The 13,167-nt window shown below is 55.4% G+C and overlaps 1 protein-coding gene across 1 annotated transcript; it reads left to right on the top strand.

Moving 5' to 3' along the window:
* The first annotated feature begins 6,381 nt into the window (after positions 1 to 6,381).
* LOC126101477 (uncharacterized) lies at positions 6,382 to 10,365 on the top strand. Its single transcript, XM_049912127.1, has 2 exons — positions 6,382 to 7,035; positions 10,183 to 10,365. The coding sequence occupies exons 1-2, from the start codon at positions 6,382 to 6,384 to the stop codon at positions 10,363 to 10,365; spliced, it is 837 nt and encodes a 278-aa protein (XP_049768084.1).
* Positions 10,366 to 13,167: the final 2,802 nt, after the last annotated feature.

Below are 13,167 nucleotides of genomic sequence, written 5' to 3' on the forward strand. Positions count from 1 at the left end.
GCCTTCCTGGACTTCCTCCGGGGTGATGCAGGGGACGTGTCCTTCATCTTTGGCATCGTCAGTTCAGAGGAGGGCAGCGATTTCTCTATGGATTTTGTCAATATGCTGGGGGTCCACTCGATCCTGCAGGGGGGCGAAAATTCTGCTCGAACACGTCCGCGATCATGTTGGCTTTGTCCGATGGGCTGTACACCGTCCTGGCATCGATGGTGAGAGGCGGAATTTCTGGAGCGCCGGTTCGTCAGTTGATGAAGGGACTGCCAGCCTCAAAGATCCGGCATGAAGGACCAAAGTTTGCTCGCCCAGAGCAGGTTGCGGTGGTCAGCAATTCCTGCCTTAATATCACGACGTAGCTAGTTGATCCTCGCCTTCAAGCCAACATCATGAGTGATCCGCCATTCCCGATTTAACCTTTCTCTAGTGCGGATCGTATCGAGGATATGTTGCGGCAGATCAGGCGTCCGAAGGTCGGGAGACCTCGGCGGTGGGTGGAGACATGCAGCGCATCACTGATGGCATCCCTAAGGGATCAATTGTGTCTTCAGCGACTTCCTCTTCGTTGGCCATGACGGAGATGGAGTAGTCCACATGGTCGCGGAATCCATTCCAGTTAGTTCTGCGTAAGTTGAGGCGTCCTGGGGTATGTGCCGGTGTGACCTGCAGACTAAATAACACTGGCAGATGATTCAAGTTTAACTCGTGAATCACCTCGGCGTCGGGGAATTGCGGGAGGCCCATGGTGATGGTTATATCAATCATACCCGGTCTGCCAGACAATGGGTAGCACGTAGGCATAGACATTGACGTCTTCGAGAGCTTGGAGGAGTCGGCGGGCGCTGTTGTTGGTGTTCAGCGAATTCCAGGCAGCATGCTTAGAATTCAGATCCCTGGCAATGAAGAGCTACCCAGGATGGCAGAGGAGAGCCCGAGACGCGGAGCAGATTGCGGTACACCGAGATAAACGTGATGGGTCCTGTGTGGGTGTCGACAAGGACCCCCGTCACTTTGATGAACTGCGTGGTGGGCGGCTGGACAACATAGTACTCGATGGAACATTTGACGAAGATAGCGCCGCCTCCGCCCCAAGTTGGTCTGTCCATTCGATAGCAGCAATAATTAGGAGTATTGCTTCATGTGTCCAGTTTAAAAAACTTTTCATTGACCATGCAGATATCAACATTATGGTCAATCATGAAGTGCTGAAGTTCTCGCATATCATGTGTCAGATTATCCGCATTGTATGCAACGATGCGGAGGTCGTCCAGTTGAGGGACTTAAGCCATGATGTGGTGCAGCTGAAGCATCCTGAGTTGCCTGGACGGCTCTGCAGATCGCCGATTCCACGGTGGAGGCAATGAGCTCTGGCAGTTGCGAAAGCTGTTTTGTGGCTTCTGTCAGCATAGATGTGACTTGGGTAAGGAGCCCAATCAGCATCTGTAGCTCCAATGGCATGGGAGGCTGCGCAGCCGCAGCCAGGTGAGAAGCAGGTGGCAGATGTCCCTGTGCGCCCGTGTTCATTGATGCATCTGTGGGAGGTGGGAGCTGGTCGCTGTACAGCATCTGCCATGCTGACACCCTCCTAAAGTTTAGCTGAGTGCCATTCCATTAGATTCGGACAAGTGTGCTTGTCCACATTTGGTGGGGGCGGACGGCGGCGTCCTAACCGCCGTCTGCTTCACGTCTGCTGTGCAGCGAGCTACCTTAATTTAAGTATTAACTCTATTTTTCTTACTTGTCACTTCTTCTTCCGTGTGTTTTTGCTTTTAGGAAGCTTTAATTGTCGAGTGCTAGTAATAGTGTTCCATAGATTTCCTGTTTGTTTGAATACAGTCAGAGAGAGTCCCTTTAGTCAGCCACAGTGCCAGTAGTGTCAGTGTTTGTTTTTAATACAGTCCAGAGACAGGTAGTGCTACTTTCATTGTTTTCTACAAGAAGTGTCTAGTGACCACAGTTTAGCCAACTATCAGCTGCCTTTAGTGAATTAGCAGTCTAGTTAAAAGTTTACTAACTCTCCAGTAAATTGATTTCTTAGGATGGATAGGATGTGTGACTGCTGTGTACGGGCGCAGGAGGAGCTGGCCACTGCTCGCGAACAGCTGAACGTGTTGATGGCCACAGTCAGCTATTTTCAGGCTGCTGCCTCAGAGTGTAGCGGCAGTGGGGAGTGTGGTGCGTCGTATGGCACAACCCAGGTGTTACATGCTTCACCCACTGTCCCTGCTGTCGAGACATCTTCGCGGGTACCGGGCGCGGTTGGGCCACCCTCTCCCCAAGGGGAATGCCGGGTTCAGCGGCGTTCGCTGTTCACGAGGCGGAATGTCAATGTGAAGGTTGGCCGTGTGGCATCGCCTGCTTTGCCTGTGAGTGGACTTGTGGCCGCTCCTTCAGCAAGGTCCAAGCAGGCACACGGGGGGAGGGGTTTATTAGTGATTGGGAGCTCCAACGTTAGGCGGGTGATGGAGCCCCTTAGGAAAATAGCGGAAAGGTCGGGGAACGAGGCCAGTGTTCACTCTGTCTGCTTGCCAGGGGGTGTCATCCGAGATGTGGAGGAGGCCCTGCCGCTGGCGATAGAGAGCACTGGGTGCACCCGACTGCAAATTGTCGCTTATGTTGGCACCAATGGTTCCTGCCGTCTGGGTTCAGAGGTCATCCTCAGTTCATACAGGCAGTTGGCGGAGTTGGTGAAGGCGGAAAGCCTCGCTCGCGGGGTGGAATCTGAGCTAACTATTTGTAGGATCGTTCCCAGAACCGATCGCGGTCCTCTGGTTTGGAGCCGAGTGGAAGGCTTAAACCAGAGGCTCAGACGATTCTGCGGAGATCTGGGGTGCAAATTTCTAGACCTCCGCTATCGGGTGGAGAAATGTAGGGTCCCCCTGAATAAGTCAGGCGTGCACTACACGCAGGAAGCGGTTACAAGGGTAGCAGAGTACATGTGGAGTGCACATGTGGGTTTTTTAGGTTAGAGAATTCCCTCCCTAGGCCCGACAAGACGCCTCCTGAGATGTGGCAAGGTAGGAGTAGGCAAAATGCAACAGGGAATAACAATATTAATCTGCTACTAGTTAACTGCAGGAGCGTCTATCGAAAGGTCCCAGAACTGCTCTCATTAATAAACGGTCACAACGCCCATATAGTACTAGGGACAGAAAGTTGGCTGAAACCAGACGTAAACAGTAATGAAATCTTAAACTCAGATTGGAATGTATACCGCAGAGACAGGCTGGACAGTGAAGGGGGAGGCGTGTTTATAGCAATAAGAAGTGCAACAGTATCGAAGGAAATTGACGGAGATCCGAAATGTGAAACAATTTGGGTGAAGGTCACGGTTAAAGCAGGCTCAGATATGGTAATTGGATGGTCTCTATAGGCCTCCTGGCTCAGCAACTGTTGCGGCTGAGCACCTGAAGGATAATTTGGAAAGTATTTCGGGTAGATTTCCCCACCATGTTATTGTTCTGGGTGGAGATTTTAATTTGCCGGATATAGACTGGAAAACTCAAACGTTCATAACGGGTGGCAGGGACAAAGAATCCAATGAAATTTTTTAAGTGCTTTATCCGAAAATTGCCTTGAGCAGTTAAACAGCTGACAGAGGCAATGCTACAGTTGTTGTCTTCCGTAAAAACTGCACTGATAAGATGCAAAGCCTGCTAAATGACGATTCCTACCGGAAGATCAGCGTTGACCCTACAAAGAAGGTGGACAACAAGACGAGGTCGCTTCTCAAAAACGCAGATTTACCGGAGGGTGACGCTAAGAAATTGTTACCCCAAGGTCCGGTACCGCCTAGACTATATGGACTCCTGAAGGTTCACAAAGAGGGGGTACCATTACGCCCCATTGTCAGCAACATCAGGGCACTTATATATTTGGTGGCCAAATACCTGATGGGAACATTAAGTCCTTACGTGGGTAAATGCCCTCATCACATTCATAATTCCGTGGATTTTGTTAAACGCCTTGATAGCTTCACGTTAGGTGAGTCAGATATCATGGTGAGTTTTGACGTCGTTTCCTTGTTCACAAGGGTACCCCTGTGAGAGTCACTAGAATTGATTAGTCATAAGTTTGACGAGAAGACCACCGAACTTTTTAGGCATGTCTTGACTTCCACGTATTTTCTTTTTAATGGAGAATACTACGAACAAACGGAGGGAGTCGCCATGGGTAGCCCACTCTCACCGGTGGTAGCGAATTTGTACATGGAGAACTTCGAGGAGGAAGCTCTGTCGTCATCCGAATGGAAACCTACTTGCTTTTTCCGTTACATGGACGACACGTTCGTCATCTGGCCACATGGTATGGATAAACTCCTTGACGCGTTTCGCGTTTTACTTTAAGGCATCTTCGGTGGAATCTAGAATGACTCAGTTTTGTTTTGATCTGTGATACTTGCAGATTATAAAACAGTTCACATCTTTTTTTACGTGAATGAACGATTACGTACAGTGAATTGAGTTTTTGGCGGACATATACGTTTCCCCTCACCTGGTCACATGCTGGAGGTTGAACTAAAACTTAGATTATGGAACATAAGCACATCTTCATGTTCGCTCTTTTTTCTTCTGTCACTAGCAGTAGACGTTTTACCGAAAACTCTGATTTAAAGTCGTAACTACAGTGTGTTCACCTCATGTCCCTTCCTGTCTGGTTTGTTTATGTACATGTTGCCAACCTGCAGAATTATATGCTGAAAACTAATGTTTGTTTATTTTTGTTCTCCTTATATCTGTATGTGTGTGTGGCTAGCCAGTGATAGTTATAGAAAGTTGAAAGTGAATCCAGTAGTTGTCAGACAGTGGTTGAAAGATTTGGTGTTCAGCTGATTTCAGTTTTGGTTTAAATGTTTTGTGGAGTAGTGCATGGAAGAGTAAATTCACTGCTTACATTAATAGATAAAATAGTAGAATAGTATTTCAACAGATGATTATTATCAGAATACTATCACCCAACCCCTTTGTCCTCACTCTTTGACGCCCCATAATACGTTCTGTCAACTAAGCCCTATTGTTGTCAAAGTTGTGCCGTAATTTCCTCTTCCTCCTCTATTTAATTCCGTACCTCTTCTTTAGTCACACGATCCTCATATCTAATGTTCAGCATTCTTATGAATCACCACGTTTTGAAAGCGTCCATTGAAACGTGGACGATGAACAGTTCTGTCAAGAAGACACTTACATACAAGGCTGCACTCCACACAAATACCTTTGAAAAATAGTATCCAACCATTAGCATTTATATTCGGTGTGAACAAATTTTCTTTTTCAGAACGCTTTTCTTGCTATTGACAGTCTTCAGTCAGTTTTGCGTCTGCACCAGGAAATGCCTTACAATTTAAAATCTGGTTTCGAAAACTGTTCCAAATATATATTATTCTTTCGTGATTCTTAAGCAAGGTGCTGGCGATGATTACATTATGCTCTGTTGGAAATTCTATCAGGTGGCTTCCACTTTCATCCCTTCCACCTAGCCTTTGTGTTCTTATTGTTTTCGTGTACCTCCTACTGTACCACATTTTAAATTTTTGTCTCGCTTAACTATCTGAATAATCTCTCTCGTTGTACATTGTTTCAATGTGTTAGGAGATAGTGAACAATCGTGAACGGTAGTCATGAAATCTGTTTATGGTGAAATGAGAAAACATGAATAATGAAATATGTGAAAGAGTACATTGTACAGAAAATGAAAAATTGGTATGTCTTCACTCAACTTCGTCTTTCCTTCATGTAGGTGTAAGATATAGTTAATCAAACGCACCGCGCGTTTCAGTGGGTCCTGCCCCGTACCTCAGTGGCTGTCCGTCATTGGCTACCGCTAACGTCTGCCGCTTCTAGATGGGAACGCCAATTCCGCGAGCCGCCGCGTCAACGCGGAGAACGCTTGCCGCTGCCGTTTCCGCACGCTGCGCTGCGCTCTAGTGGGAACCGGCCTTAACTTGACTGGTGGTAGCAAGCGCGGGAGGCGCGGCGCGCAGAGTGGCGGCCGCTCTCTCGGCAGTCCGCGCCCGCCCGCGACACTGGCTGGGCCTGGCGGAAACCGAAACATTCCGAGCCGTGATGCCGTACCGAGCGGACCGCAGTGTGGAAGCGGAGGGTGTGGCGGATCGCCGTTCGGCAGAGCCCGCTCTGTCGGCGGCCCCATCCGGCCCCCCAACGGCAACAACCCAGCAGACGCCCCTGGACGTTGAGATGGAATACAGCACTGACCAGGGCGGTTGTTATGCGACCCCAGCTTCGGCTGAGGCAGTAAGTGGCGCGGCGGACGGCCGCACGGCGGGGCTTGCCCCGACGGCGGTCACAAACCTGCCCACCTACGACCGACCGGTCCAGACGGACGGGCGTGACCCAGAGAGGCAGGCGCGCACTTTCGGCGGATGGGGGCATGCCTCTGCACGCCTTTGCCCGCGCGCTCGACGTTGGTGGCCCGCCGGCCGTACCCTCGGCCTCACGCGCGCCACAGCCGACCGCCCAACAGGCGCGAGCGTCTTCGACACCTGAGGCTACCACTTCGACGGAGACAGCGCCTTCTGGAGACCCAGCCCAAACGCCAGAAGCGGAAAGGCAGCTCGCCTTCCTGATGGGCCTCATCCCAGGCGCCAAACCGTCTCCGGATATTACGGAATTGGTGCAGCTCTCGCGTAAGCGGCCAGCTGACGCGAGCGCGGAAACAAACAGCAAAAGGACCGCCACTAACACGTCTAGTAGCGCGCCCACGCTCCGCACCCAGCGGAAGGCGTCGCGGAAGGGATCCAGGACCCTTCCCCAGACCGTTGACGACGAGGGTTTCATACAGCCCTCCCGCAAGCACACAGCCAAGGCTGTGGTGCTTGCGCAACAGTCGGCGGTGCACACCGGCAACCGGTTCGCTGGCCTCTCCAATGATGCCAGTGAGCCCATGGACAGCCAGCAGCAGCAGCAGCAGCAGCAGCAGATGAAGTCGCCCCCACCACCTCCCGTGGTCATCAAGTGGACTGGCGACTTCCGCGAGTTCAGGGAGAAAGTGAAATCTGTCGTCAAAGGGAACGTGACGTTCAGAGTCGCAGGGCGTGACTTGAACCGCGTCATAACGAAGACGGCAGAAGATTACTGCAGGGTCATGGACCTCGCAGAGAGGGAAGGGCTACACAGCTTCACCTACTCCTCGGAGCCGGTGAAGACGCTGAAAGTAGTTTTCCGCAAGCTCCCGTTCAGTATGGACCCTGCATACTTGCGGGAGCTGCTCGAGGACCTGGGCTTCCCGATACGCGCCACGGCGCGTATGAAGTCACCCAGGGACTTCTCCGACATGCCGCTATTTATGGCGGTTCTCGACGACACCGGCGAGAATCGGAAGATCTTTCAGCTGACCCACGTGGCCGATGTCGGCGTCACCGTGGAGGAGCTGCGCAGAAGACGCGGCCCACCGCAGTGCTTCAATTGCCAAGGCCTGGACCATGAGGCGAAGTACTGCAAGATGCCTCCCCGCTGCGTCAAATGCGCGGGGGAGCATCCCAGTCGGGAGTGCAAAATCCCGTGGACTGATGCGCCCACATGCTGCCATTGCGGCGAAAAGCATGTGGCGTGTTACCGCGGCTGCACTGCCTTCCGACGCGCTGCATCAAGAAGAGGACAGCCAGCGCGTTCCGCGCGGGTGCAAACCGGAAGGAGTTACGCATCCGCTGCCACCGACAAGGCACCCGCCAAATCGGTTGAGCAGCGCCCTGCCGCCCCCACTGACGTCCAGGGGCGTGGCAGTCAGCCTGAGCCTGCGCCAGCGGCGGTAGCCGTGCGCGGGCGCGGACCGCCGAGAGAGCCCATCCGCCAGTCGTATGTCCCAAGAAGAGGAAAGTAACACAGGATTTACCTGACGGCATTGCCTGCATTAGTCAGAGGAGAAAGGTTGGGTTGAGCTTCTTTATTTGTTGTATGGCATCGGGGTATGTGGGATTATAAAAAGAAAATCATAGGGACGGAGCTGCAAGCAGCGTCCGCTTGGTGCACCCCCGGGTCTCAGCGGTCGAGGAGTGCAACAGGCCGCTGATAGCGGTCACGAACATCTTGAGGTGCGCCAACGTCTCGAATGAGGGGATTGGCAGAGGCGTGCGACCGTCGGTAAAAACGGCTGGCATTCTGCTGGATGCGTGGCATCACTTCCAGTTCATCAGCTGCATGGTGGAGGTATTGATGCGGAAACTGCGGGTGTACATGGAAGACCCGCCGGAGTATCTTATTCTGTTGCGCCTGAAGACGCTGAATATGCGTGGGAGCCGCATTGCCCCAAGCCTCACACGCATAGTCCACAATCGGTCGAATAAATAAGCGGAAGATGAGGAGGCCATTCCGGATGGAGAGGTCTGACCCTTCATTAAGGAACGGGTACAGCCCTCCCATCCGCTGGTAGACTTTGGCACGGACGGCGTCGATGTGTGGCTGCCACAGTAGGCGATCGTCCATGATGATGCCCAGGTACCGGACGGTCTTCTGCCAGGGGAGGGCGGTCCCATAGAGTCGAAGTGGCGGGGCCGGCATCGTCGTCTTCCTCGTAAAGACGATGGCCTGCGTCTTCAGAGGGTTGAACCGGATGCTCCAGCGAGCTGCCCAGATCTCCAGGTCGTCGCACGCCTGCTGCAACCGGGAATGCATGGCGGCATGCCACCGGCTCCTGGTGTAGAGCATCGTATCGTCGGCATAGACGGCTTTCTCCACTCGGGGCGACGTCGGAAGGTCCGAGGTAAATATAGTATAAAGGACGGGGCCCAGGACGGAGCCCTGCGGCACCCCGGCGACGATAGGTCTGGCAGTGGAGAGAGCCGCGTCAACGCTGACAGCGAAAGTACGGTGCTGCTGGTACGACGCAATGAGGCGCACGTACGCCCGGGGAATGCCAAGGTGGTCCATCTTCCAGAGAAGTCCAGCATGCCAAACACTGTCAAAGGCCTTCGTGACATCTAGAAGAACCGCTCCGCAGTACTCCCGGTTGTTGAAGGCGCGAGTGATGTACTCCACAACACGTACAATCTGCTGGGTCGTGGAGTGGCCGCTGCGGAAGCCAAACTGTTCCGGGGGGAGGATTTCCTGAATATCCAGGATGGCCCGGAGTCGCTGAAGAAGAAGCCGCTCAAACAGCTTGCTGATGTGTGGAAGCAAACTGATAGGCCGGTAGGATTTTGGGTCTTTCCGATCCTTGCCCGGCTTTGGAACAGCAATAACAATGGAGTGCTTCCACGCTGCAGGGTAGGTGCGAGTCCGCAGAACCCAATTGAAGATGGCAGTGAGACGAACCACAGCCAGGAGCTGCAGGTTCTTCAGGACCCGGCCAGTAATGTCGTCAACACCTGGAGCCTTGGACGCCGGGAGAGCCTTGATGCCCGCACGGACTTCTGCCACGGAAATAGGCGGTATGTCGTCGCGGTCCCCCTCCCCGTCCCCGTGGAGGATGGTCTGCACTTCTGCATCAATCTGGTCGACGTGCAGCTGGTCCACATTTGCTTGAAGGGGGGTAAAATTCTCCTGAAAGATGTCCGCAAGGAGATTCGCCTTATCCTCATGTAGATAGGCCGTCCCAGTCGGTGTTGCAAGAGGAGGCATCCGTGTCCTGCGCTTCGTAAAAAAAAAAAAAAGCGGACCGCATTCCAGTGCATGGGGTCGGGGGTGAACGCCTGCAGTTGCTCAGCCCAGCGTCGATTCTTGGGCTGGACAATTGCGGCCTTGATGTCACGGCGCAGGCTGTTGATGTGGCGCTTCAGCTGTGGGTCCCGGGTCACACGCCAATCCTTGCAGAGGCGATTACGTGTGCGGATGTCCTGGAGGATTTCCGCTGGGAGAGCGGAAGATGCGACTGTGCTGGGGCGCGGGCGGGGCTTCGCTCCCACCAGAGCTGCAGTGAGAGTATCAGCAAACTGGGCTGCAGAGGCCTCGTGAACGCCGACGCCATCCACCTGTCGCTGCAGGGCTGCAGTAACTCGCCGCTGGAAGCAGGGCCAATCAGTGCGGTTAAGATTGAGGCGGCCCATACTCTGCACTGGGGCGATGTCCAGCTGAAAGAGAACTGGCAGGTGGTCGGAGTTCAGGGCGTGGAGAACTTCAGCAGTCAGGAACTGATTAAGTCCCCGAGTAATCGCGATGTCAAGAACGTCAGGCCTCCCTCTGCTTGGATAACACGTTGGCTCCACGGGACCACAGACATACGCGTTCACCTCTTCAGTCTCCTGGAGGAGAAGTCGCCCAACGCCAGCCAGGGTCGTCCGCCGGCGCGGACGGCAGAGGGAGCGCCCGGCCCGCGAGCCAGCAGCTGCACAGCCCGCTGTTCGAGCACAGGAGCCAGCATCCTCTCCCCGCACTGACTTTACATCCGCAGCGAGCGTCGCGGATGAAGTCAGGGCCTTGAGGGAGGACTTCAAGCTGCTCCTGCAACAACTCCCGCAGATGATCGCGTCTGCAGTGCAGTCGCCACCCAGCCCACCACCACACCAGCTGTTCCCACACCCAAACATGGATAGACACATCCAGGGTGTAACCGTTTGCGTGTGAAACGCGAACAGCATACGCTCCCAAGCGGGAGAATTCCGCCAGTTTCTGCGAGACGAACACGTGGACGTCTGTCTCGTCACAGAAACTTGGCTGAAGCCGGGCGTGGACGTGCGGGCGGCAAACTTCCGCCGCTACCGCACCGACCGGGCCACCCATGGCGGCGGAACGGCGGTGTACGTGAAGACGTCGTTGCGCCACCACCAGGTGCAGCTCCCGGTGACGCCAACACTGGAGACGACCGGCGTCGTGGTTAACACCTCCGTGGGCCACGTAACATTCGTGGCGGCCTACCGGAAGCCGTCAGGACACCTCCACTCCAGGGACATAGAGACGCTGCTGTCGATGCGCGGGAACCTGTTCATCGGCGGTGATCTCAATGCAAAACACCCGGAGGGGAACTCCAGGGTCAGCACCATCAGCGGCAGACAGCTTCTCCGGGTCGTTAACGACCATGACGCCGTGGTGCTGGGTCCCTTCGACCCGACGCACTACCCGGCGGGCGGCCGTCCCGACGTGCTCGACATCGCGATTGTGAAAGGGGCAGCACACAACGCGATCGCGAGCACTCGCTGTGCCCTATCTTCTGATCACCTGCCAGTGATCTTCTACCTGGACACAGACGGCATGGCGCCTCCTGAGCACCGCAGCGCCCGCCTCAACACCGACTGGGCGCACTTCCAACAGCACCTGGCGGAGACGGTCGCAGCCACACCTGATCCTGACGAGGAGGGGGTGGATGCAGCACTAGCAGCATTCACCCACTACACACTTGCGGCGGCAGATGCAGCAGCGCCGCGAGGACCGCGGAAGCCGAAGGACAACTCCAAACAGCTTCCGCCGGACATCTTGGCGTTGATCAGGGAGAAGAACCGGGTTTTTCGTGAGTGGCAGATCACGAGAAACCCCGCCACCAAGCGGCTGCTAAACCGCTTGCGCCAGGAGATTTCGGCGGCCGTCGGCCACCACCGTAATCGGGACTGGGCTGGCAAAATAGCCACGCTCAGGATCGATGACGGAAGCTCCTGGGCCATGACCAGGAGCTTTCTGCGCAAGGGGCAGCGCATCCCGCCGCTACAAGTTGGCCGCGACGTCGCCGCAGGGACGGACATGAAGGCCAGCGTGCTCGAGGACACCTTCGTCGAGAACTTCTCCACTGTGGACGATGTGGTCGACGAAGAGACCATCCAGGAGGTGCAAGAGCGTCTTCCGCTGTACCTGACCCATCAGGAGGCGGACGACGTCATCCAACCAACCACTGCGGAGGAAGTGCAACACCACCTCGACGTCCTGCAGCCCAGGAAGGCAGGGGGTTGCTACAGGATCGACAACGCACTGCTGAAGAAGCTGCCACCGGAAGCAGTGCGTATTGTCACAGCAATCTTCAACGCCATCCTTCACACAGGCGCCTATCCCGATGCGTGGAAACACGCTGTGGTGGTCGCCATCCCGAAGGCTGGCAAGGACCTCAGGCTGGCGCAGAACTATCGCCCAATAAGCCTACTGCCCTCCCTCTCGAAGACCTTCGAGAGGATACTCGCCAAACGGCTACAGCGCCACGTCAGCGAAGAAGGCCTGCTTCCTGACGAGCAGTTTGGCTTTCGCAGTAGGCACTCGACACAGCACCAACTACTGCGACTGGTGGAGCAGGCGATGGGGGCCCTGGAGCGTCGCGAGTACCTTGGGGCGGTGCTCCTCGACGTCTCCAAGGCCTTTGATAGCGTGTGGCACGACGGCCTCCTGTATAAGCTGCTGGTACAGGGGGTACCCGTGTCGCACGTCCGCCTCCTCCAGTCCTACCTGCGAGGGCGCACGTTCCATGTGCGTGCAGACGGTGGCGTGTCAACGGCGGGCCACATACGTGCTGGAGTGCCGCAGGGGTCCGTCCTTGGCCCCCTGCTGTACTCCCTCTTCACCGCCGACGTCCCGAAGACGACGCCGAGGGTCCATCTGGCGCTCTACGCCGATGACACCACGCTGTTCACGCGCAGCATGAGCGCGCAGCTGATGCGCCGTCGCCTGCAGCTCGCCTGCAATGAGATTGGAGCCTGGGCCACCAAATGGCGGCTCAGGTTCAACGCCTGGAAGAGCCAGGCGGTGGTGTTTACGCGCCGCCGCATACCCGACGCGCTGCCGCAAGTACGGATCATGGGAGGCCCCATCCCGTGGTCGCGTACTGGAAAGTACCTCGGCGTCACTTTGGATCGACGCCTGACCTGGGGTCCACACATCAGGGAGCTGAGAGGCCGGGCGCTTGGACGGATGCGCTCGCTCTACCCCCTCCTCAACCCCACGACGACACTGCCACCCCACTGCGGCCTCACGCTCTACCTAGCACTAATCAGGCCAGTGCTGGAGTACGCGGCCGTGGTGTGGGGAAATGCCGCAGACACTCACGTCCAGACGCTGCAACGAGTGCAGAACAAGGCCCTTCGGCTGGCGCTCCACCTGCCAAGGGACTACGACACTCGGATGCTCCACGACATCGCGGGAGTTCCGATGCTGAAGCGCCGCTTACGCGCGCTCGCAAGGAACTTCTACGAGTCGGCGAGGACGTCTAGAAACCCGCTGGTCAGTGGACTGGGAAACCAACTCCACTGGCGTCCAGCGACCAGATGGCCGGACCGGCTGCTGGAATAACTCCATGCAGCCAGAGAGGCTG

The sequence above is a fragment of the Schistocerca cancellata genome, chromosome 9 (assembly GCF_023864275.1).
Source record: "Schistocerca cancellata isolate TAMUIC-IGC-003103 chromosome 9, iqSchCanc2.1, whole genome shotgun sequence".
NCBI lineage: Eukaryota > Metazoa > Arthropoda > Insecta > Orthoptera > Acrididae > Schistocerca > Schistocerca cancellata.